Genomic DNA, 27,058 nt, shown 5'->3' with positions numbered 1-27,058 from the left:
ACATACAAACACATTTCAGGCTTTTTTTAAGATTAGAAAATATTCAATTTTACACAGAAATATTGACAGTTATTTATTTTTTGAGGTACATAGAATTCAGACAGGTAAAGAATGAGTGTGAACAAATGTGGCCTTTGTTGTCATTTCTTAGTGCTACCTCTCATGTGCATGTGGGGAGGGGATGCCATTTCGTGTGTGGTGGGGTGGCGACAGAAATGGATGGAGGCAGTGTATATGTATGTATACGTTGAAATGTATAGGTATGTATATTTGCTTTTTTTTTTTTCCGCTGTCTCCCGCGTTTGCGAGGTAGCGCAAGGAAACAGACGAAAGAAATGGCCCAACCCACCCCCATACACATGTATATACATACGTCCACACACGCGCATATACATACCTACACAGCTTTCCATGGTTTACCCCAGACGCTTCACTTGCCCTGATTCAATCCACTGACAGCACGTCAACCCCGGTATACCACATCGATCCAATTCACTCTATTCCTTGCCCTCCTTTCACCCTCCTGCATGTTCAGGCCCCGATCACACAAAATCTTTTTCACTCCATCTTTCCACCTCCAATTTGGTCTCCCACTTCTCGTTCCCTCCACCTCCGACACATATATCCTCTTGGTCAATCTTTCAACACTCATTCTCTCTATGTGCCCAAACCATTTCAAAACACCCTCTCTGCTCTCTCAACCACGCTCTTTTTATTCCCACACATCTCTCTTACCCTTACGTTACTTACTCGATCAAACCACCTCACACCACACATTGTCCTCAAACATCTCATTTCCAGCACATCCATCCTCCTGCGCACAACTCTATCCATAGCCCACGCCTCGCAACCATACAACATTGTTGGAACTACTATTCCTTCGAACATACCCATTTTTGCTTTCCGAGATAATGTTCTCGACTTCCACACATTCTTCAAGGCTCCCAGGATTTTCGCCCCCTCCCCCACCCTATGATCCACTTCCGCTTCCATGGTTCCATCCGCTGCCAGATCCACTCCCAGATATCTAAAACACTTTACGTCCTCCAGTTTTTCTCCATTCAAACTTACCTCCCAATTGACTTGACCCTCAACCCTACTGTACCTAATTACCTTGCTTTTATTCACATTTACTCTTAACTTTCTTCTTTCACACACTTTACCAAACTCAGTCACCAGCTTCTGCAGTTTCTCACATGAATCAGCCACCAGCGCTGTATCATCAGCGAACAACAACTGACTCACTTCCCAAGCTCTCTCATCCCCAACAGACTTCATACTTGCCCCTCTTTCCAAAACTCTTGCATTTACCTCCCTAACAACCCCATCCATAAACAAATTAAACAACCATGGAGACATCACACACCCCTGCCGCAAACCTACATTCACTGAGAACCAATCACTTTCCTCTCTTCCTACACGTACACATGCCTTACATCCTCGATAAAAACTTTTCACTGCTTCTAACAACTTTCCTCCCACACCATATATTCTTAATACCTTCCACAGAGCATCTCTATCAGCTCTATCATATGCCTTCTCCAGATCCATAAACGCTACATACAAATCCATTTGCTTTTCTAAGTATTTCTCACATACATATTTGCATATGTGGGCATTTATGTGTATACATGTGCATGTGGGTGGGTTGGACCATTTTTTCGTCTGTTTCCTTGTGCTACCTCGCTAACGTGGAAGACAGCGACAAAGTATGATAAATGAATGAATAAACAGAATTCTACACATGATGTACCATCTCGTCCTTCACCCTAGCCTAGGTCCTAAAATGCACTAGACTCAATTTCTCCCAATACTGTGATGTATTTATGAAAAAATATCCACGTTCTCTCGAGGCTTTGCAACCCTTTGCAACCCCTAGGTTGGGAACCCCTGATCGAGTTTTAAAGAGTACTAGTCCTTGTTACTGAAGTAAAAGTACTGTTGCATTGGCAAAAATCTACTTTAAATGAGAGTCAAAGTGTCTTTCTTAAAGGATTTCCTTAAAGGATAGGGGAGAAAGAATACTTCCTACATATTCCCTGAGTGTCGTAGAAGGCGACTAAACGGGGAGGGAGCGGGGGGGCTGGAAATCCTCCCCTCTCATTTTAATTTTCCAAAAGAAAGAACAGAGAAGGGGGCCAAGTGAGTATTTCCCTCAAAGGCTCAGTCCCCTGTTCTTCACGCTACCTCGCTAACGCGGGAGATGGTGAATAATATGAAAAAAAAAAATACGTATGTGATAAAAGTTCAAAGTAGCCTCTAGCTGTCATGTGTAATGCACCAAATCCACAGCTCCCTGTTCACATACAGACCTTTCCATGGTTTACCCTAGACGAATAGTATGAAGGGAAAAAAAAATACTTATGTGATAAAAGTTCAAAGTAGCCTCTAGCTGTCATGTGTAATGCACCAAATCCACAGCTCCCTATCCACATACAGACCTGTCCATGGTTTACCCTAGACGAATAGTATGAAGGGAAAAAAAAATACTTATGTGATAAAAGTTCAAAGTAGCCTCTAGCTGTCATGTGTAGTGCACCAAATCCATAGCTCCCTATCCACATACAGACCTGTCCATGGTTTACCCCAGACGTTTCACATGCCCTTGTTCAGTTCATTGACAGCACGTCAACCCTGATATACCACATTATTTCAATTCACTCTGTTCCTTGCTCACCTCCCACCCACCTGTATGTTCAGGCCCTGATCAATCAAAATCTTTATCACTCCATCCTTCCACCTCTGACACATATATCTTCTTTGTCAACCTTTCCTCATTTATCTTTCCATATGTCCAAACACACCCTCTTCTGCTCTCTCAACCATCTCTCTTACCCTTTCATTACTAACTCAATCAAAACATCTCACACCACACATTGTCCTCAAACATTTCATTTTCCACACATCCACCCTCCTCCGTACAACCCTATCTATGGCCCATGCCTCACAACCTTATAATATTGATGAAACTACTCTTCCTTCAAACATACCCATTTTTGCTCTCTGAGATAAAGTTCTCCCACACATTCTTCGTCGCACCCAGAACATTTGTCCCCTCCCCTACCCTGTGAGTCGCTTCCACTTCCATGGTTCCATTCGCTGCGTAGTCCGCTCCTGGATATCAAAAGCACTTCACTTCCATCAATTTTCTCCATTCAAACTCACATCCTACATGGGTGAGGTAGCAACAAAAAAAGATGATTGAGTCTTTGAAAGAAAATTCCCCACTTGGGTCTTTGCCCTGTTTTCTTTTTTGGAAAGCCAGTGATCTTATTATCATTAAGTATATAGTCATCACACTTTCAGTGTAGCCTACAGAGTCTATGGCTGCACTTCACATGAACACATAACTCATCAACGCAACTTCGTGTCGATAATTTTATAAGTATTTTTAAAGTTGCATTCCAGCAGTTGAGAAACACTGTTGTAAGAAGCACTTATCTCATTTTAAATGATCTGACTTGTATAAAGGCTATGTGGTGTCTATTGACTAACAGGTTTACTTATTAAGTAGTTTTTCCTCCCAGGTCAACACATGGGAATTTTAGTAGAAATTCAGTGTCCACAGAACACCTTGTCCACCTCCTTCATACATTTACAAAGTCATTCTTACATTTTGATACTGTCATCTCTCCTTTGGCCATACTCACCATCTACTGACATGTGAGTATGGAATTGGCAAGGTTCCTGAAGCATTCTAGTTAATGTTAACTTCCTGAATGAGGCAAGGTCCTGATGAATTTTTGGAGTAAGCAGCCTCCGGATCATGCATTCTGAGCACCTGGTGTGCCAAGAAATATCTGTTGTACCCACATTTTCTTGCTTCCAGGTGAGAATTTGGGCTTTCTCCTCCTAGAAAGGTTAGAATCAGTGATGTAAAGCACCGATGGAAGAAATACAGCATCCAAAAGCAAAATTTCAAAAATGATTTGACAGCCTGGAATAGTAAAGAAAGAACGTCTTTCCCTCAAGATAGCGTAAGGCTCACTGATGCAGATTGCTGGTACTCACAATAAACCTTAACTGTGTATCACCTTTGAAAATATGGAGGTTGGACACTATTTTTATGGGCACTGTAATTTTAAAGTTAAGAAATGTGTTTTGTGAGGTTCACAAAATTATAGTATTGGTGTTGTTGTGCCTCTCACACATCAAGCACTTTTTTTCCTACGATGGCTTCACTCATGTACAGGTAAGGGTTTGATGGATTGAGCGAAAATATAGAGATGTATATGTAAAGGTTAAGGTTGCATACCAGCATGTATTTCTGAAAGTTTATTTGGGAATTTAAGTGGCCTTCATTTCTGGAAGACTGAGCTGGCATTAGATGTTAATGATCTAAAATAAGAACAACATCCATGTAAGGCCAAGGACAGCTTTTACCTTGAGAAGCACTGTCAGATATCTTGCTTGTATAGAAGACTGCATTAATTGAATGTGGGGGTGGCATTGCAGTCAGGAAATGAAAAAGAATGGTCCCATAAATACCAAGAAAATGTATTTGGTTGTGTTATTTCAAGGCCACTGCTGCCTCTCATCCTATGAATCATCAGTCTATCCAGAATTTTGAGGAACGTAATGAATGGTTTTGGTGAAATGGAGTGGATTAAAAGCACAGTATTTCCTTTAGGAATTTACATAAGTGAAAGTACTCAAAGGAAAAAGTATGTAATTAAACTGGACTTTTGCATCTGCCGAATATCTCTCCTGGCTCTGCATGTCATGTTCTTCAACATTGTTTTATTTGATGTCGTAGTACCAAATGAAAGAATTTAGTATGCGTAAGAAGTATGTTGCAGTATGATGGGCCTCATGATGATGATCCACAAACTTGCAGTTCTTAATGCTGGTTTTGGGAGTTTTTTTCCCATTTTCTTTGGTCATTCACTTACTAGAACCCTGAATAAAAAGAGGTATCACTCGGATTACACACCAAAGTGTATGTTGAAGGAAAGCTAAGACTTAGATAAGTTCCTTTTCTTGTAATGTGTTTGCTACCATAAACTAATAGCTTGTTCTTACCCAATAACATAGATTGTTGTAATTTTTGATAGCAATTTATATTGATATAGTGACTTTATTTTGCATGAAATATGATCCAAAATAAGTTAGTGCTTAGAAATGTAGAATGATGAATATTTGTTTGTATAATGCAACTGTTAGGAAACTGTGTATCGGGTTGGAGACATGATGATGGTATGTCATGATTCTATATGGCATGTTAAGATCTGAAATAGGGACACTATTAATTTTTAGTTTTGTTTTGTTTGATTTTAAAACCATTAGAAAACAATATTTTTACAGAATGTTAGCCTTCCATTCACTGGAATACCCAAACAAATAATTATCAGAATGACATACACCAACCATCTTTTATAATGACTGTCATGTCCTTCTCCCATAAGTCAAGTTTTCAGGTTGTATATTGATTTTATGTGCGGATGATAATGTGAATATTATCATCAGGCTGAACTGCGGGAACATGACCATGTTGTTGAGTGCATTGCGTGGTGTGAAGGCAATGCATGTTCAGCTGTGAATGATGCTGTTTCAACAGATAATCGCAAACCTAGTTACCAAGGTCCCTTCCTGATATCTGGGTCAAGAGACAAGACCATCAAGGTGAGACACTATTCTTGTAAGCATTGATACAGCAAGAGTTAAGCAAAGGATAGAATTTAGACGAATGCACTTAATGTAAATTTGCCATAGGATGACTTTTGCTGAACCCCTCCTTATACTCCAATCTCTCTAGAGTCCTCCTACATCATACCCTTATAATGTTAGAAGAAGGACTTTTGAAATTCACTCAGGTAGAGTCTTTGGATGCTTTCTCTTGATGCACCTTATTATTATTGAAGAAAGCATTGATTAGTAGAAGTTGGTGACCAAGTTTGGTATGGTAAAGTGTGTGAAAGAAGAAATCTGAGAGTAAATGTGAATAAGAGCAAGGTTATTAGGTACAGTAGGATTGAGGGACAAGTTAATTGGGAGGTAAGTTTGAATGGAGAAAAACTGGAGGAAGTGAAGTGTTTTAGATATCTGGAAGTGGATTTAGCAGCGGATGGAACCATGGAAGCGGAAGTGCGTCACAGGGTGGGGAGGGGGCGAAGGTTTAGAGAGCATTGAAGAACATGTGGAACGCGAGAATGTTATCTCAGAGAGCATAAATGAGTATGTTTGAAGGAATAGTGGTTCCAACAATGTTATATGGTTGTGAGGGATGGGCTATAGATAGGGTTTTGTGGAGGAGGGTGGAAGTGTTGGAAATGAAATATTTGAGGACAATATGTGGTGTGAGGTGGTTTGATCGAGTAAGTAATGAAAGGGTAAGAGAGGTGTGTGGTAATAAAAAGAGTGTGGTTGAGAGAGCAGAAGAGGGTGTGTTGAAACGGTTTGGTCACATGGAGAGAATGAGTGAGGAAAGATTGAGAAAGAGGATGTATTTGTCAGAGGTAGAGGGAATGAGAAGTGGGAGACCAAATTGGAGGTGGAAGGATGAAGTGAAAAAGATTTTGAGCGATCAGGGCGTGAATATACAGGAGGGTGAAAGGCATGCAAGGATCAAAGTTATAGAATATATAGCTACTTCAGTAGAATGGAAACATTTATAGTGTACTTATTTGTGTTTTTTTTCATTTTAGGTATGGGATGTAGGTGTGGGCCTTTGTCTCTTCACACTTGTAGGACATGACAACTGGGTACGAGGCCTCCTGGTACACTCTGGTGGCAAGTACATCCTTTCTGCCTCTGATGACAAAACTGTTCGTGTTTGGGATATTAAGAATAAGCGATGCCAAAAGACACTTGATGCCCATTCACATTTCTGTACATCATTAGGTAAGCATTAAAGGTAATTTTGATCAATACTTGTTGAATAATTTCTAGACTTTTGATAGAGTTCACTTTACAATAATATGGCTATTTTTTCTAAGGATCACTGGTATGTCCCCTACAGATATGCATCGGAGTGCACCATATGTAATCACGGGCAGTGTGGATCAAACCATTAAGGTGTGGGAGTGCCGCTAATGTGAGGGTGTGTGAGCAAGACTTGCCCACCCCCTCCCATCAGCCTGTTGGTCACCCCTTCCCTCTACTGCACGCTGCCATTGCTGCTACAGATACTGATGCCGCTGCTCACCAGGTTGCTGCTACTCCCACTCTACCTACACCTGAGCTCATGCCTGTGATCTGCTCTCTTGCGGCTCTGCCACACTTGTCCATTCTTAGTTTTCTAATGTGGTTGATGGCACAATCCTTCTCCACAGCAGATGGGCTGTTCCAAGGCTAGAAAGTGGCCAGTGTGCAGTAAGAGGCAAGTGGCACAACGTGTGTGGGAGGAAAGACCGTAATTTATTATTTTAATTTATTATTAATACCACAAATGTAATAATGCGAGCACCACCCTCATGGTGGCAATTAGGGCGTGGCTGCCAGAAGACAGAGAAGCTCTAGGGTGTGTCCAGGGTGGGTATAGAGCACCTGTGTATAGCTGCTTTTTGTATTGCCTCTCATTATCATGCACGCACGTGACAGCTGAGGCAGTGAGCTGCAGAGAGGGCCATAAGGACGAAGTGAGTTGTCCAACCTAGTGATGTGTTGCTAATCATTCATTGTTGTTTACGCCAAAGAAGAGAAGAGGTGTTTCTTCAAAACCATGGAATATATAACACAAAGCTCACTTGTATTTCAGGTGTTACCCCGTGATGATTCATTCCCAGTTCAAAAACATGGCAGATTATGGATTTATTTACATTTGTAAATAGTAGAAGCAAATAGTTGACTATATACCAACTATAATGTTTTGGCAAGAAGGGGCAAGGAGGTATGTAGGCAGCAGTGGTGTTGCTTGTGAGTGTGCTGTGTTTCAGGTGGGCATGGCAGGCTAGGTTCTGCTTTGACAGTTAATCAGCTGACAGTGTGTCCTGTAAAGAAATTTTGTTGGACTGTCAGACAATAAACACCTTTGTATGGTCTTGTTTAGTGTATCTTATATTACTGAACTAAGTCAGTTGTAATATGATCTTTTTTAATGTAAACTTTATAATGATAAAACCATGAAAGAATTATCAAATAATGATGTATTTGGTCGATCTGTTGCACAGCACAGGACAGAAACATGTGACCCTGAACCCTGGAGTACAGGAGAGGCTAGTACAGGCGGTCTGGTGCTACACTTAGTGTTGACCTGCTTAATTACCTTCAGTAGTGATGAAGACAAGTACAACAAAGAGGGTATGACCAAAGACTTTATTTGGTCTCCTTACATTAGCTTGTATTTTGCATTGTTAAACTGATTGGTATATGTTAAGCAGGTTAGTGTCTATTACTTTGGTTGTGTCTTATGTCCAGCTAAGCTTCTACAGTCCCATTCTTAACATGCATTTGGGGCAAAAGATGTTGTTGGCACCTTAATCTTAAATTATTACCTCCTTAGTTCTTTCCTTTCTCCCCATTTCTGCATTTCATGACAGATCTTGGAAGTCAAATTACTATTGACCTGAGGCACAAAGGGTGCCTTTTTATTACTAACATGCTGTGATTACCTTATATAGTCTACATTTACAGAGCTTTAGTATATTTTTTGTATTTTTGTACTATTTAACAGTGCCATGTGGTGTAATATCACATTGGCATCCAGTTATTGTCAGTTTTAATTCCATTGTTGATCACCAAGAAGCTGGAATTTAGATTCATAGGATATAAACCGAAGACCTGTCAGGTAACCACATGGAGCAACAACCCAGTAATGGAACATGACCAGTGGCAAACAGTGATAAGACCAAACCTGTCCTGGAAAAATGCCTTTGCCTGCACTGCTAGAGGGAGTCAGTGTGTCAAACATACCTGATAATATACGAGTTTAGTTCAGTAAAAGTTGATAGATGCTGGCTCTGCTGTATCTGATTACTGAAAATGGCTGCCACACAATCTTACTCTATCTGTAACAGTGTTGCATAATAATGTTAGGTACTGACAAGTGTGTGTGTATGTGTGTGTTCAACACCACAGGACCCCTATTTTGGGACATTTGTGGCTTTAAGGCAGCGCTACATCCAGTAGCAGAGAAATGATGGACTCTTAAGAGTGAAGTTGCTTGATGAGATTGTACACCTTTTCGCCAAGGATATATATATATATATATATATATATATATATATATATATATATATATATATATATATATATATATATATATACATGATTATAATGTATTTATATGAATGATGTACACATATTCTTTTAAAACTCACCTATATACTTATGTACATGAATACATATACATTTATTACATACATATACCCCTTTAACACTAGATCTGAGATTCAAGTGGTGGTATAAGTAAGTGGCAGCCAAGGCAAATGTCAAGTATGTCCCGCTTTAGTCATCAGATGCCTGCTGAGTGTCGTTTGTAATTTGACTCCCGCTCCTCTCACTAGCGCGTAGCCAAATAGATTGTAAGTGCATTTTGGTGCAGATGGTTATTTTTTTTTTATTACAATAATTTATTTCATCTGTTTGAGTGGAAATTGATATATTTCTTCAATAAGATAGGGTAAAAGATGCAAAGAAGCTGCCAGAGAATGTTTGGGGGCACAGGACAGCTGATGCTTTCTCATAACATTTGAGTACTTAGTGACAGCAAGCTGTAGGATGGGTCTGTTCTCACACCTTGGCTGAAGCTGCTGTTTATGAAGGGTAACCCATAGTCTGACCACCCTTAACCCCTCTAGGCCGGGCATGTCTACGCAGTGTGTCTAGCAACATTTTCTTTCATGAAGCAGACTTGCCTGACACAATTATTTACAGCTTTTTAAGTCATGTTCACATTCCATAGTTTATGGTGATCATATGCTGTTCACCAGTAAGATAGTGACTTCAATAGAGTAGGATATTTAATCCTTTATTTATGTACAAGATTCTTGCTTGGCCTTGAAATTAATGTCTGTTCTTGAAAGGTAATGTCTGCTGACAGCTAATATGTATGAAGTAACTAACCCAACTTTTGTCACCATATAGTCACATACACACACTAATGTTGATGTTCATGATGATAACTTTGATGATAATATATGAATACATGTATCTTATTTATTGTTTCCATAGTCTTTTGTGCTGGTAAAACATTACTTTTGAAGTGCGAATATAGAACAAAAGTAGACGACCTGCTTTTTAATCAGAGCATGACGAAATCGCCGATAGTGTCTTAGTTTTCCAATAAAGTTGATTTGCCCTTATTAAACAGAAGAGTTGACATTATTGAAATATTATGTAGTCGTTGATGTCGTCATGTGCTGTCCTCTATCCTGATGAGCTGACACCACATGGAAAGTGAATTAGCAACAGTAGTGCAAAAACATGCAAAAATCCTCTTTAAGTATCATTCGTAATTTTCACAATCAGACAGACTTATGATGACTTCTATCACTCCTCCAGTCCTGAATTCCTCATTAACTGTAGATTCTTTTTAGTCCAGCAGGCTTTGATGATAGACTTACCTGAGCCAACTTAAACATACTGTATTGGTGACCTGATCTGTGAATTTAAGTTGAGTGCACATATATTAGCACAGGTTAAATGGAATAATAAATTAACAGTGAAGGTAAGTTTGCTGGATGTTGCTCTAAATGGCAGATAGTATTGCATTTTCTGTTCTCTAAATTTTCACCAGCATTAGCTAACTGAAACGCTCGTTGTATATTAAGAGGAGCATGCCAGCAAATCCTCCGAGCGACTTCAGGCACAGATTTTGAGTTCACTTCTGTTTTCAGGTGTTCAGGGCTTCTGCTCTTGCTAGTTTAGAGAGACGTCTCACCCTGAATATGTACAGGCACCCTGATGAGCACACCGAGTTCCATTTCCCTTGGTTAGCCATTCTGTATAAGAAGTGAACTAAGTTTTCATATTTATGTCCATTAAAACTGATGTTCAGAACTTTGTCTTTCAGTGAACCAGTTGTCATATGAAAGATTTTCATTTATCCTAGTTCATTCAGCAAGTTTGGGTTAGTAGTGATTTGTATTTGAGTGATTATAGGATTTGCTAATAGCATCATTATATTCAATCTTTTTCATACTTTGCCCTCAGATAACGGTTATACTTCACTTGATATTTATTGAATTTTTCAACAGTTTGCATGAAAATTTTTTACTTTGCAGCTTAGTCGCTTTTCCCCAGTGTTGTTTGCATGTTTTTGCCTCCTTTGTGTGACAATAGGAGCATGCATACTTCAGTTATGAAATAACACAATCAAGTCATGGGAAAGTGGAAGATAGTTTGTGATATCCTATAGATTTTTGAAAACGAAAATTAAGGAACGATGATATCCATCTTACGTATTAATGTATATGAGTACCGAGGATTGTATTATTATCAACTAGAAATGAAAAAAAAGTTTTCCATCAAGGCAGCTCAGAATAAAAAGAACTGGTTTGTAGTAAATTGATATTGCTTTATTTTGAAAATTGGAAATGTTCCATGGGCTTAGATGCTTTTGTATAAGTTTATTGCTATCCAGTCTGTAAATAATAACTTTCTCTTCTCTGTACATTTATTCTGTAAACGTAAGTAACAGTAAATAAATTCAATGTACACCAGTATTTTTCTTTATATTTCCTTCTTTGGTTAAGTTATTTTGGTGCACCAATATTTTGAATATCGTGACTAGAACTGCTTCACAATCATCTGGTTTCTTTCAGGGCATCAGATGATACATATATGTAAAGAAATTGAAATCGTCACACATGTTTCCATGAAATTGGCTGTGATATATAATCTGAACAGGAGCCCCTGCATTTTGGTCTGTAGATGAGCCCCATAAATTCATTACCAAAAATTCTGTTCAAAGTAACAAGCTTATACCATTGCCCATGATATAAAGTAACATTATTTTGGGAAAGCCTGGGTAACGTAAATCTTGAAAGTCTAAATATCAAGTAGTTATGACTCTGAGGATGAGAAGATTGAATGCCTACCTTGTCATACTCTTAGGTTAGAACCTCTTGCATATCGCATATCTTTACCCTTGCACCATGAAGTCTCCCTTACTTTTTTTTTTTGAGTTTGTCTTCCTAAACTGGATTCCTGCTGTTCTGACTTTTAGATAAATTCAACACACTGTGAAGAATTTTGAACAATTGTGAGAGGTAAGCTTGGCATTGCTTAGGATTGAATTTTATAGGAATTTCTTTTTGAAAGGTACTGTCATAATTTGTGAAAAAAGGGGCTTTGTTTGAAGCACCAGCTTTTGCTACCCACACAGAATTTGCTTTTGCATTTGATGCATGCCAAATCAATTAATGGCTTACCTTGTGGAGGTGTCATATCATGAGAAGATAACTGAGGAAAAGCATTGCGAAGATATTCAACCCCTATAGTGCACTCTCCATTAGACACCTGAGGACTTTTGTTATTGTATTGTCACATGTCTCGTTTAGTGTTACATATTACAGTATCAGTTACCAAATATCATAGACATTAGATAGAAGTAGTTGGTAGGAGACCCTGAAAACACTGTGCAAGAGTTGCCTTCTGCCAGTGGCCTGTTAAGGGTCAGGTGCTAAAGGCTAAGAAGTGACACCGATGTTCACCATTTATGGAGACTTGCAGTGGCCACCCGTTTGAGGGAGTTCCCAAAGGGGACAGGGGTCAGAGATATAGACAGACAGTAATTCATATATTGTTGCGTGCTAATAAGAATATGAAATTGATTATAAAAGGGATTGTCATTGTATTACATTCTCTTAAAAGTATACTAACTGAATTATCTAGAAATGAATTTGATACCCACCTTTCCTTTCATTTTTTGTGACTCATTTTGCTGGTCCCGTAACCTTTTTTTGTATTACTGTCCGTACTTTAAAGTATATACATTCTTGAACATATACCAGTAGCTTCTATGATATGTTGAATAGTATTGAACATTATTATGCTCAAATTTTGAATTAAGCTTCTAGAAACTTTGAATTTCAGATTCCACAAATTTTATTGTAATAATTTTAAGTCAATGATACAAAAATTAACACAAACACCTAAGAATTCATTGTTTTAGCAGTAACAATTTCACTATTGTTAGTACTAAAGACTTCACTTTTGGTTATTACTTGCCTTACAGCTGTTCTCAGGAATTGGACCACCATTAACAGATCTCCTCCTTACATAAGCAGTATCCACATGAGTACTGCTTAAGCTATGGATACAAACGAAAGCATGTTTATTTATAGAAACTGCAATATAAGTAGACACTGAAAACTGCTTCGTTAAAAGCGCATCTGTGTGGGATCATCTGTTCTCCAAAATATTGCTCATCCACCTGCTTCAGAATGTATTTTTTGATGACTAGTTCCCAGTGCCTAGGTATCATGGAAAAGCAGCTGGTTATCATGTATTCCTAAGACAGAAACACTTAAATTTGAACACACACAATGGGCCAATTTTTCTCGCCTCCACATGCTTATGTTTGTTTCTAGACTCTTACTTTAAGCCAAGATTCCCTAATATTTTGGCTTTCATTTTTCTCCTTGCTTCCACTTTCTTGGGCCGTTAGGCTGCAACAGATGGTGATCCAAATTGTAAGGAAAACTTGGTTTGTTGAAGTAAATTATCAATGATTAATAAAGGAAAGGCAACTACAAAATTTCCCACAAAAAATATACATGGTGAATGAACTAGCACTGCTCTCTCAGAGAATGAAGCAATGCATAGATTAACCTAATGTGACCCCGTGATCACAATCCCACTTTGTGACTAGCACTCAGCCTAAGAACCATGAGTCATGTCAGACGTGCAGTAAAATGCAAAGTTCTATGATGAGGTCTTTCACCATTTTATTTTCTTAAGAATGTGAAGGTTTTCCAGTTCCTTTATTGTGTTATGTAATACACCAGATTCAAGATGTCTTTTTGCGACTTTTCACCCATAGGCCACAAATCACTTTTTGTGGCAATAAGATGACTGGAATGCGAGACATCATTTACTATGAAAGTTAGGTACAGCTAACCCTATTTCTTTCTCTCTCTCTCTTCCGCCTCCCTTTTTTTTCAAGCTTAGGAATTCTACGATGCATGCCTTTACCATTTGAAAACAGTAGTGAGAGGTTCAAAAGAGTGATATAAATATCTTTAGTATATACAGTATTGAAGTTGACTCTGGCTGCATATATCATACATTACTCTGAAATTCACCTTTATTATTGTAAACAGAAAAGAACTTGGATTAATGATTTGATCCAGTATTTTTTCTTATTAACAAAAAGGTATTTACGTGGTGCATAAGTACAGCAAATATGTATAGTGTTAGAAGTTGTAAGGAGAGTTAAATCTCTTGAAATTATTATAAATAACAGTTTAGGTTTAGATCCGAGTTATGAGCTTGGTGTACAGATAGGATTTTGACCACAAACTCACTGTAGAACCTATAGGAGCAATACCCATTTAAGACAATAGAGGACCACAAAGATCTTTGCTGCAACAAAATCCCAGCTCTCCCAAGAGAACTGTGAAGGCAAACAAACCATATGCAAGATTTTTTACAAGAAACTCAGCAGTTCACAACACTTCACATCCTAGCAAATGCACTGGCATTTGTGAATCATCCAAATGAATAATATCATGAAAATAAAACTGTCTTTAGGTTGTGATGGTCTTAGTACTCACCCTGTTGTTCATGTCTTAAATTTATGTGGAATTTGATTTATACCTCAATCACCATGAAGTGTAATGAACTGATTTTTTTTTCCAAGTTTGTATGTGCCTGAGTCTTGTTTGAGCATGTTTATGTTTAGTTGGAGAGTGTATGTATGATTACCCCTTTGAAAAGTACAGCATCAGAGTTTCACAATTGGGCGGTTCTGTCTCTTGTTTTCTTTACAGTATTATAAACCATTCATACTGTCTGCATTCTTTGTTTCATTACTCGTTTCATTTATTCATCAGTCTACAAAAAGTGGTATCTTCATATCTTTCATTCATTTCTTAATATTTTACTGTGACTTATTGCTGATTTTTCTTTGTTAATTCAAAGAAATACTTTTACCATGTAAGTTAATTCAGTAATGTGAATATAGTAGGCAGCCAGCGACCAGGGAGGTATAATACCAGTATTACCCACCTGGGTATTGGGGAGGGTTGGTGGCAGCTACGTAGTGAGCTAGCACTCCAGAGGTTATCTAATTGCACTCATCTCATCTAGGTAGCTGTCTATTCTATCTCTCATCCACGCATGTGCTACTGGCATTCTGTTCGCAAACATACAATCTCTCCCTGTCATGCATAACACTTGACAACACCTAATTCACACAGCTCATTCTTTGTAACTAGAGTTTCCTGTGGCAAAATGGTAGGGGCAATAGATAGTAGTAGTTGGTAGGAACATTTAGGCAGAAGCATTAAGTAGAACAGTAGGTCAGAACATTACGCAGGAGCATTAAGTAGTTGGTCAGAACAGTAGGTAGAAATAGTCAGTAGGAGCCTTCGCAAACACTGCACTAGAGTTGCCTTCTGCCAGTGGCCTGTTAAGGGTGAGGCACTAGAAGCTAGAAAGCAGCACTGGAGTCCATATGTTATGGAGTCTCTATTGCTATGGCCACCTACTTGAGGGAGTTTCAGAAGGAAACAGGCATCAGAGGAATAGATAGATAGATCATGTCTTTCCTTCTAATCCACACCAATAGGGGCAAATTCATGGCTGTTATCTTTTCACTGTAACTCAGCTTTCTGATTCTGGGTGCAGTAATAAATTAATGTGTTTAAGTTTTTAAACAAACCATGATGTATGCTCTAATTTGGGTTAAACATAAGACTGTAAATATATTTTGAACATCTGTTTACTGCTCAGTAAAAAAAACTTCATACTACTTTCTTATGTGATATAAGATGAGGCCATGGACGAATGATTCTGAGGAATGCCCATTGGTTTGGCCTCTAATAGTAGCCCTGCTTTTATTTCATTGTAATATATCGACTGCTAGAGACATATGCTGTCATTTGCTTATATAAATATTATGTTGATTTCGTATTTCAGTGGAAATAAGTAAAAAGTGCCCTTATTGTAATTATTAGGAAATTTCTCATTCATGCATACAAACCAAATCGAGACACAAAACATATTGATAATTTTGAAATTCATAAAACCCATCCATTGAGATGCATACAAGATGACACTCATAATTAGTACTTTATTTAGTGTGTTCCATCTTCATCAACATGCATTTAGTGGGATTTAATTTCATAAATCTGACCAATACTGAAACTTGTCTGTTCTAGATATTCCCAAGCCATTCCTTACAATTATCCATATGAGGTCGAAAACATGCAGTGCCCCATGATGTTCAGTGTTCTTAAATGTTACCTCTAAAGACTAGATTCAATTTGTGGTGCATCATCTATGAGTGCAGGTCAGAAAACTATATCTTCCAGTACTTCCCAAGTCTCTTTATGCTATAGATATTCATTAATTCTCTTGTCACTTTTTCATCCATAAAGATATTGTATTTTTTTTGACTTAGAAGGGCCTGCCTCCTACACCATACTAAATGTGCCTTCGGTATTTTATCTGCATATTTATTCTGGGTCTTTAAATATATTTGAAGGATTATGAAATGTTGTTATGCAATATTCCCATGTGTTAATTGCATTATGTTCTTTTTGAAAGGACTTGCACCCAAGAGTGGTTACTGAAATTCAAGACTTATCGTGTGAAGTCTTACATCCCTAGGAAATACAAATCCTCGATTCTATCTTTGTAAGCTTCATCTCAACAGATCTAATAATGCTTGATTTTCTCTTTCTCCTCAGTCTTTAAACTCGAATTTGAGTTCTGTGCTGTGTGACACTAGTCTGCATTGATATATATTCTTTTACCCTATTCCTCTGGGTCACTTTGAATGTTCTCTAGATGTTGTCTCGGGTGATTTTCTATTATACTTTTATTGCTTTTCTTTTGGTCTCTGTTTTTGATAAATATTCCTTTTGTTTAGCATAGTCAAGTATCTTTGGTTACAATAACACTACCTGGCTATCACTTTTCATTTCGAATGTAATCTTTATAGGTGTTCTTTAGTTCCCCATATATTTTACTTTATTGTTTCCTTAATTGCAGAAATTTGTAAATATTTTACATTTTCAGCCTCAAGTAGCTTGACTACAGATCTGTTGTAGACCGTATTATCCTTAACAAGATAGTATAAAAGGAACTATCACTGCTTGACTGAACAGATACAGTACATTGTGGATATCAAAGCACAAAAAAAAAAGGAGGGGGCTCATGAAACAACCACAAGGGATATAGGTAAACAACATCATTCTGAGTTCTAAGATGAAATTCTTGCAAAGCTGTACCAGAAGAAAAATAGCAATGAAGAAAGGTTGAAAGAATTCAGAATGTGTAGAAAGCCATTGTATAAGAAAAAAATTTGGTAATCCAAAGAGTAAATATAAAATGAGCATTGGTTTTAACACTAACTGGGCTGGTCATTTTATGTTGTGCAGGTCAAACCGATGGCCCAGGAGTGATGCATTGATCAAACAATTATTGTCTCCCACTTAGGCTGTTGTGTGGCTGCATTTAAAAAAAATCAGATTAAAAAGGTGATTTGAAAATATTGTTGGAAAATTCCAAAAATTATGAAAATAATTATAAAAGAATAAAGAAAATGTGCAGAAAACAATCATTCGAACATTTTACTATGTAGCCTGAAAATACTGTTTGAGATAGTTACTGACATTACTGGTGGAAATAAAATACTTGTGATTTTCTTCCCATTTTAAATCCTAAAATTAACACATGCAACAAAAATGATATAACCTGAGCTACATAATAGGCCTCCATAGTGTAGTGATTTAATAGTTAAATAAATAAAGGTTGATTTAATCAGCCATTTGGCAGAAAGCACATAGTTGAGGTATGACATATTACAGAACCTGGGGGGTCATGAGAGTTACTTGTTAACTAATGGAACAAGACTCAATGATTATGGTGAGCTAACTGACCAGTTTCAAACCTGGGACTTCGTAGTGTAACTACAGTCAATGCAACTGTTTATTATCCTCTCAGGGCTGGTCAATTAAGTGAGTACCTGATTTACGCTGATATATATGTTTCCTCAGAGGCCCAGTCCTCTGTTCTTAACGCTACCTCGCTGAGGCGGGAAATGGCGAATAGTATAAAAGAAAGAAAAAAAATACACACATATATATATATATATATATATATATATATATATATATATATATATATATATATATATCATGGGGATAGTGGAGAAAGAATACTTCCCACGTATTCCCTACGATTAAAAGGGGTAGGACTAGCTGGAAATCCTCCCTTCCAGTTTTTATTTTTTCAAAAGAAGGAACAGAGAAGGGGGCCAAGTGAGGATTTTCCTTCTAATGCTCAGTCCTCTGTTCTTGACGATAACTCGCTAACGCGGGAAATGGCTATGAAATTAAACACACGGATTTAAAACTTTCCATTGAAAGAAACGGCGCAAAAAGAAATAAATCGCTTTACAGGGCACAAAAAGTTATAACAATCCAGATAAGTTTCCATACCAAGAAATATCTTCCTCTACACACACAATGATAACATTTGTTTGCACACTTTACACACAGGCGAAATATATATGTATATGTATATGTGCGTGTGTGGGGGTTTATGTATATACATGTGTATGTGGGCGGGTCGAGCCATTCCTCGTCTGTTTCCTTGCGCTACCTCGCTAACGCGGGAGACGGCGGTTAAGTATAATTTTTTTTTTTTTTTTTTTCCAAAAGAAGGAACAGAGAATTGGGCCAGGTGAGGGTATTCCCTCAAAGGCCCAGTCCTCTGTTCTTAAAGCTACCTCGCTAATGCGGGAAATGGCGAATAGTTTGAAAGAAAAAGATATATATATATATATATATATATATATATATATATATATATATATATATATATATATATATATATATATATATATATATATATATATAGAGAGAGAGAGAGAGAGAGAGAGAGAGAGATAGATATATGCAGTACAGTGCCTATTGATATACAAAATATGGGCAACAGAAAATTACAGCCTATCTTGGTCTGCCATCTGAAGGGAGCAACTCTTAACACCTCTCGTGGTATTATACAAGGCCAGTTCCGATTGGCTGACAAACATATGTAAATGATGCTGACGTTACAGTCGAGATATGATTGGCTGAGTTCCCCTTCCAACCATTAAGGCCTGACCACTCAGTCTCTTAGTTCTCATGGCCATGCACTTGTTTTAATATAATATTGACAGCAAGAAGTTATACTAAGAGTGGAATGCCGATGACTGAGTCCAAGAAAGAAAAAATCCTCACTTTCCCCCCTTCTTTGTTCTTTCTTTTGGAAAAGTCAAATCAGGAGGGGAGGATTTCCAGTGCCCCTTTTACCCGCTTTTACGACACTTGGGCAGTATTTATTCTCCTCTATCCCCAAGGACAGGAGAGAAAGCTGTTATATGATCCTCGAAGTTCTCATATTACTGAGTTCCAATAAGGTTTCGCCACTCATTAAACCCTCCACAATCCAGAGCTGCCGATGATGCATAGAAAAACTTGAAGAAAAAAAACAACCAGTTGTTAGCGAGTATAACAGCCACTCCCGGTTGTTTTTTATCACTACGCCATTTTGTTAAATCAAACAGACCCTTAAAACAGCATCTAATTTGGTTTTTGAGTGGCTTTCGAATTCTAAAATGATTTATTCGCAATGAAATCTCATCCATACCTAAACCAACCTAGTGCTGAGTGAGGATCAGTGAGTCTGAGATTATATGGTGAGTAACGTTGCTGCTCGTGGTAGCCATATTCACATTTGTACACTACACCGTGACAGAAGAGGTGGATTCCTGTAAATGTGGCTGACTAACTAAAGGATGAGGTTCCTTCAGTATTGCTGAATGAAAGAGCTGATAACTTCGTTAATCTCTCTCTCTCTCTCTCTCTCTCTCTCTCTCTCTCTCTCTCTCTCTCTCTCTCTCTCTCTCTCTCTCTCTCTCTCTCAAAAGGTCTCCACTATTAAATTCCTCAAAAATAGGTAATGAAAAGACAGTTATAAACATTCTTTGAATTGATTCCTGTATGATACCAAGTACAAATAAAGAATGCAGTACGAAGACGGACAAATGGAAATAAGTAAAATAAAAAAAAATTAGTCATCTAAAAGAATTCACGCGTACATATTCCTTTTGGTTCATATTTCTACATTTTCAACTTGACAATACAATTTCTAGGTATGTAAATCCACTGCCTATGTCAATAAACACTCATGCACATACATAGACAAAAAAGGAAAATATCTGCGTAACCCCCAGAATATACAGATCATATTTATTTCACCTGTTAAGGAATACGAAAACTATTAATGGAGTTTTGTATTTCCAAATCAAATTTCAGAGCAACAAACGACATATCTGTTAGATTATTTTGCCATCCCGCCAAATACTATTACAATGAATACGATGTGGCAACAACTGAATTTTTCTATTGCACTAACAGAAAAATGCTAATATATTTGAACTGAAAAAGTTAATAGGGTAATGGTTAGACAATAAGAGCCACTGATGTAATCTCGTTTGAGAAGTTATAGACATCAGATGATTTTAGCCTGACATTTATTCGTCTAACCTGGTTCACTACTTTACACCTCATCTAATGCAATAGAAACTATAATTTTATCTGCACAAACTAAATATAAAAAGTAACTGTGTAGTTATATATATATATATATATATATATATATATATATATATATATATATATATATATATATATACTTTTTTCTATATCAGGAATATAATTTTTGTTTTAGCCGGTCCTTTTTCACAATCAAATTTTCAAGAAATTATATAAAACATGAAATTTAGTATTCTATTTTTCCATATGTAACTGCTCCTCTTAATGGGAGGCCCTAAAGATGAAAATTTCTTAACGTGTGGCCAAATGCTCCACGTAAGTATTCACGTGATCAGGCAGGGGTACATAGGCCGCCAACCCTCTGGAGCAACCAAACGTGTCATACCCAGTTAGCCACACAAGCGGATAAGTCAACCACCATTGCGGCCTGGGGTAAGTGGATCACATTGTGATGTTTGCACAGTAATAGATGATAAATGGGATGCCTCCGTAGATATACAAACTATAGAAATGTCTCCCTGTTAATGTCCAACTCCATTTTTACTCTGTACTAAACTCGGTTTCTGATAACCTGTTTTCACTTAATAATCCTAAAAGGACATAGGGTCTAACATTGTGTATATTTCTTTTGAATATCTCTGTGGTGGCAACCAGACAAGTCATATGGCCCGCTGTTCCAAACTTTAAAAAGGCTATCAAAAAGTGTGTTCTTAGTCCTTTGTGGTAGCCTGCTGTTCCCTACATCCCTACCTCTCCAGGATATTTTCACGAGACCATTCAGTTCTCTCCTTCTTAAACACTTCTCTGAGAGAATCTACGGCAGTAAAAGTAAGCAGGGGTATATATGTAAGATGGTTTAGTTTTATGTTAGCATTCATGCATATGTACATTGATATGTGGGCATGTAATGTGAACTATACGATTTGGAGAGGCCCTACTTAATTTCATTCCTGGCCATTACAGCAAGAGTCATATATAGATCACGGGTTGGCATCACATTGTATTGTAATAGATTATCTCTGTCTCTGAGATGCTCTTTCCCATTGCATATTTATATGGATAAAAACTTTGTAGACTGGATTCTACATTTCTGAACTCGAGGAAACAAATTACTGAATATTCTCAGCAGACCAGATGAAAGGATCATATATATGTGTTTATGTATATTTTATTTTTTAGTGAAACTGTTTGTTTCATTTAGCAGGATTTGAAAAGAACTTCTCACCCTGTAATTGCAGGTAAGACAGATTTAATATGACATCACCGTGAGACTGGATTGATATCAATTACGTTTTCTGCTTACTATCTGTATCAGTTTCTGTCTCTTCTTTCTCCTACATTTCCTTTTTTCTGTTCCAACCCATCTGTTCACCACTATCTGTGTGACTACTCTAGGACAAGTTACGTCTTTCACATGTACCATGGAAAACAATCAGTATTGGCATAAGTCAGTCACATATGTCTTACATGTTATGAGAGCCAAGATTGAGTTTCTTTCGACTTGATCTGCAATTTCTTGAGAAATAGGCCAGACTTGTGTCTCATTTGTAATCAATGCTGGAAGAGGTCTGATGGTTAATTTGGTATTTTTTTTTTTTTTTTTTTTTGCTTTGTCGCTGTCTCCCGCGTTTGCGAGGTAGCGCAAGGAAACAGACGAAAGAAATGGCCCAACCCACCCCCATACACATGTATATACATACGTCCACACATGCAAATATACATACCTACACAGCTTTCCATGGTTTACCCCAGACGCTTCACATGCCTTGATTCAATCCACTGACAGCACGTCAACCCCGGTATACCACATCGCTCCAATTCACTCTATTCCTTGCCCTCCTTTCACCCTCCTGCATGTTCAGGCCCCGATCACACAAAATCTTTTTCACTCCATCTTTCCACCTCCAATTTGGTCTCCCTCTTCTCCTCGTTCCCTCCACCTCCGACACATATATCCTCTTGGTCAATCTTTCCTCACTCATTCTCTCCATGTGACCAAACCATTTCAAAACACCCTCTTCTGCTCTCTCAACCACGCTCTTTTTATTTCCACACATCTCTCTTACCATTACGTTACTTACTCGATCAAACCACCTCACACCACACACTGTCCTCAAACATCTCATTTCCAGCACATCCATCCTCCTGCGCACAACTCTATCCATAGTCCACGCCTCGCAACCATACAACATTGTTGGAACCACTATTCCTTCAAACATACCCATTTTTGCTTTCCGAGATAATGTTCTCGACTTCCACACATTCTTCAAGGTATTTTTTATGAGTTTATAAAACACCTTCCTTTTCAATCGCGTGTTTTTGAAATTCAGGTAAATTCACGTGGTTAACTTCAAATTAATATAGTGGTCCTTATTTTTTGTTTGACCTCATAACTAAAGTCAGAAACAAGTTTTATGAGGCTCTTTAGGATGTAGGCTTCAATTACCAATGAAAATTTCTTCCATCACTACATATTTAGCAATGAAATAATGTTAATTTTCCCTTGTTTTCCTTACAGAACAGGTTCAGTGGCATTGTACTATCAGATATTTTTTTTTCATTGCTTCAGTCATGGACAAAAGTCTACATCAAGGCCAGGCCTTAATTGAAATATAGAAAATTATGAAATGGAAAAAGAAAAGACAAGGGAAAGTATTTATGAATTTTTGACGAAGTGAAAGACCTGTCTTGAAATGAGCCACGTCATAGTTATAGGGAAAGACATAAGAAGTTATAGAGTTTCTAAGCTTCGACGTATAAGGAAAGAAGCAGGCATCAAAACGGCTCACTCTTGATTTACTGTTGGCCACTCAATATTCATATGACAGCAGCTTGCTGAGTACATTGCATGGTCTAGCTAATGGTGTGGGCACAAGCAGCCAGCTCTTGGAAGCAAAAATCAAAGTAATACATTTGTTCCTCCATTTATGAAAAGTTAATATCTAAAGGTGTCAGATATACCTTAAAAACTTCAAAATGTATTTATAGTGATGTTTGAACAAAATGTGCAGTGGAATCTACTGACATAGTAATGCTGTATGATCTAAGCCTTCAGTTTTGGTACTGTATATTCCAAGGTATTATTGCTTATTTAATTACTCTATTTTTATCTTAAGATGGTTTTAGACCCTATACATTGTTCTTGATGCTTCAGTTTGATGCAAAATGTAGATATCATGTATCACTCTCTTCTTTCTAGGAAGTAATATTTAAGTTCTTATCCTTTATTTTTGCCTTTTATGTGCAAACTGAACAATTTGATCTGAGGGTTTCTGTGCCTTGATGAGAAAGTTTCACTTTCATTCCACTCATTACTGTGCTTCATCATGCTAGGATCTCATTTATGATCACTTAACCCTTTGAAGTTTGCTTCAACTTCAGCTTTCTCTTTTGGGGGATTTTGTACATTGCCATTGGTAGGTTGTTATTTGGTCATGACTTGCATTACGAAGTAGTCGATGGGAACATTTGTTAGGGGCCCCTGAAAACACAATGCCAGAGTTGCCCTCTGCCTGAGGCCTGATACAGGTGAGGCACTAAAGGATAAGAATTGGCATTGGAGTTCACTAGTAATAGAGACTATTGCTGTGGCCCCCTCTTTGAGGGAGTTCCAGGAGGCATCAGGCATCTGAGATATAGATGGATAGATTGACTTCCGTACAGCATGTTATCACATCAGTCCATAAGTTTACAAAGTGTTTTCCGTGTTATTAATTGGCAAGTACAGTGAACCTCAAATTACGAAAGTATTGGTATGTGCCTGAGTGTCTAATGGATTTCATGTATAAATAGACTGCTTATGTATTTCTCATCATACTTGCTTTTACCAATTCAATATTGATTTTCCCTATCCATTATAACCCTACCACTAATGAGTTCTTTAACACAGAAAGATCAGTTTTGAGTATAAAGGGAAAATCTCACTCTTAAATCACTAAACAGTCGCAACATTGATTCATGAGAGTAGAGCACATTTTACATAACTACAACACACATGTCTGCCAACAGATGAATAATCCCCAGTCCTTTCGATTATATTACATATTCATAAGTATAATACCATGAAAGGGAAAATATGAATATTCCATACATTTGACTACATTTTCTGACCAGTCTTATATTATTTACTACCTACCTCATCCTTGCAATTTGTTTTGAGGTGTTCCCCTATAATATTATTTATCTCTGTGGCATAAGAGTTTGTTTCCTTTGCTCACTTTTCTCAGAGAAAGGACATCAATACTGTTTATGCAGTGCTGTTTCCAACACGGTGGGAGTTTTAGATTCTCAGATTCGTGGTCACCAGGCTGTAACATATAAAATTGTCAGGCTCACTGAACTCCAATTGTCACTTGGTGTTAATCTAACAACCATGCAGATGACATCAGACAGCTTATATATGCTGAATTATGGTGTATTTATTTTATATAAAGGTAAAATATATATTAGATTCTGAATTACAGATTTGCATATAGATTCCTATGCTCCAGGTAATATAAACAAATGAGAACAGTCAAATCTCACTCTGATGAATTATTAGAAACAAGTTTTGTACATTGTCAGCAAAGGAAAGCAGAATGCATTCCAGCTTAATGACCATTAATTGTTGACTGTCATTATATCCAGCAACAGGCATACATATTCCAGTCACTATTTATTCACACAAAATGAAATTCCACATTACATTATGGGTAATTCAATGTTTGTTGATTACACAAGCTTGCATTATTCACATATCACTGAATGTTTGCATCAACAGGCAGTGCAGTAATTTTTTACATTGAAGATTCAGAGGACTAAGAAAAATTATTTGTTTTAAACAGAATAACATTGTAGATATCTCTGTTACATCGGCCATTTATGGGAGTATGGAACCAGGGTGAAAGTTCTCTCATTTTACGATAAATTTCTCCTTCCAGTTTTTTTTTTTTTTTTTTTATCATATGGAGTTGTCAAAACTTCAGTGCAGAATACCACTTGTAAACTCATTCAAGTACATGAAAAGCATCTACATGTACCCTCATCTGACCATATTTGTATCAGAATTTTGGATGGTTCACTGTACCACAAATTCATTTCTAGTGATTATACCAGTGGAACAAGACACAAGCATCAGATAGCATTCAAGTGTATGGATAAGGAAATATTTAGCATGCTATTCATATCATAAATAAAACCTAATCAAGAATATGCATAAATTAGGTCACCACCTAAATTAGCAGGAAGAAGGTCTAGAGGATGATTTTAACATGGTACCAGAATTAAGAGAGCTAAGTTACAGGGAAAGACTAGAGGCTTTGAATTTATCCAGCTTGGAAGAGAGAAGACTGAGGGGTGACCTGATCACAACCTTTAAATTTAAAAGAAAAAAAAAGAGATCAAAGAGGTGGACAGTTCTTTGAGAGATGTAGGGATAGAGCAACCACTGGATATAACATAGAATTAAGCAAGAGATTTGTAATTAAGGATGTCAAGAAATACTTTTATAGTGTGAGATTGTTGGAATAATGGAATGAATTGACATTGAGGTGGTTAATGCAAAAAGAATATACATAAATTTAAGAGGTAGAATGTTTAAGAGATAGGGTCCCTTGAGTTGAAAATTCCCTCCCATACAGTTCGAATAGGTAATCCATTTCAGCACCACACACACAATCAGTAACTAAATAGGGGATTGCAAGCAACTTCTCATGTATCAAGATACTAGGAAATTACCATTTTCTGCTCTTTGTTAAATGTGCACAAAGATGGACACTGACAGGTTGAATGAATCAAGGTTTGCTTTAAGTGTATGTTATTTATTTGTTGAGTTAGGTTAAGTTACTTGAGATCATATTATTAGTATATTTGTCACTGGGGATGGAAAAGATCATGCATACATTCCACAAGTTATATCACCAGGACCTCAGTTATGATAAAAAAAAGTTTTTCACTCTTTCTCTACTCAAAACAGAACAGGCCATAATGAGACAAGGCCCTTGCCTTGCAGAAACTTGGCAAGTCTAATATTTATTTTCTCTACTGTGTTGGCAGGATGAGAGGCCCCAAACTGATAAAGGATGACAGGTTTGAGAGGTTAACAGCACACAGCCTGTGTGAGATCAGCTGCCTGATAGCCGATTGTGTGTGGGGCCTTTCCATCCAGCAGCTTAACATTATACCCTCCATAGCTTGAGGTTACCATGGCAAAAGCACTTTTGATTCTCCCTGCTGTGAATGTGAAAGGGGAAAAAATGGTTTAAGGAGTGAAAGAACATGGGTAAGGAAGGAGCACATGGTGTGGGGAGAAAAGAGTCACAGGTAAAATCGCAGGGAAGAATTAAAGGCACTGGTAGGTCACAGAGTGAGTCAGAAAGCATGTACTAGTAGCTGGGGGGGTAAAAATGATTAGAAGGTTAGGGAGAATA

General features: G+C 37.5%; 1 protein-coding gene across 2 annotated transcripts in view; it reads left to right on the top strand.

Moving 5' to 3' along the window:
- Nucleotides 1-11,600, top strand: part of Lis-1 (LisH and WD40 domain-containing Lis-1) — a 70,711-nt gene extending 59,111 nt beyond the window's left edge. Inside the window, exons 8-10 of one of the 2 annotated variants that reach the window (XM_071662854.1) lie at nt 5,467-5,622; nt 6,645-6,840; nt 6,959-11,600. In XM_071662854.1, coding sequence (XP_071518955.1) covers nt 5,467-5,622; nt 6,645-6,840; nt 6,959-7,032 — 426 coding nt within the window. In that variant the 3' untranslated portion in view covers nt 7,033-11,600. The remainder of the gene's footprint in view (nt 1-5,466; nt 5,623-6,644; nt 6,841-6,958) is intronic. The other variant, XM_071662855.1, reaches the window with a different exon arrangement.
- Nucleotides 11,601-27,058: the final 15,458 nt, after the last annotated feature.

The sequence above is a fragment of the Panulirus ornatus genome, chromosome 6 (assembly GCF_036320965.1).
Source record: "Panulirus ornatus isolate Po-2019 chromosome 6, ASM3632096v1, whole genome shotgun sequence".
NCBI classification, from domain to species: Eukaryota; Metazoa; Arthropoda; class Malacostraca; order Decapoda; family Palinuridae; genus Panulirus; species Panulirus ornatus.
The sequence above is the reverse complement of the archived record's forward strand: the minus strand, read 5'-3'. Positions and strand labels throughout refer to the sequence as shown.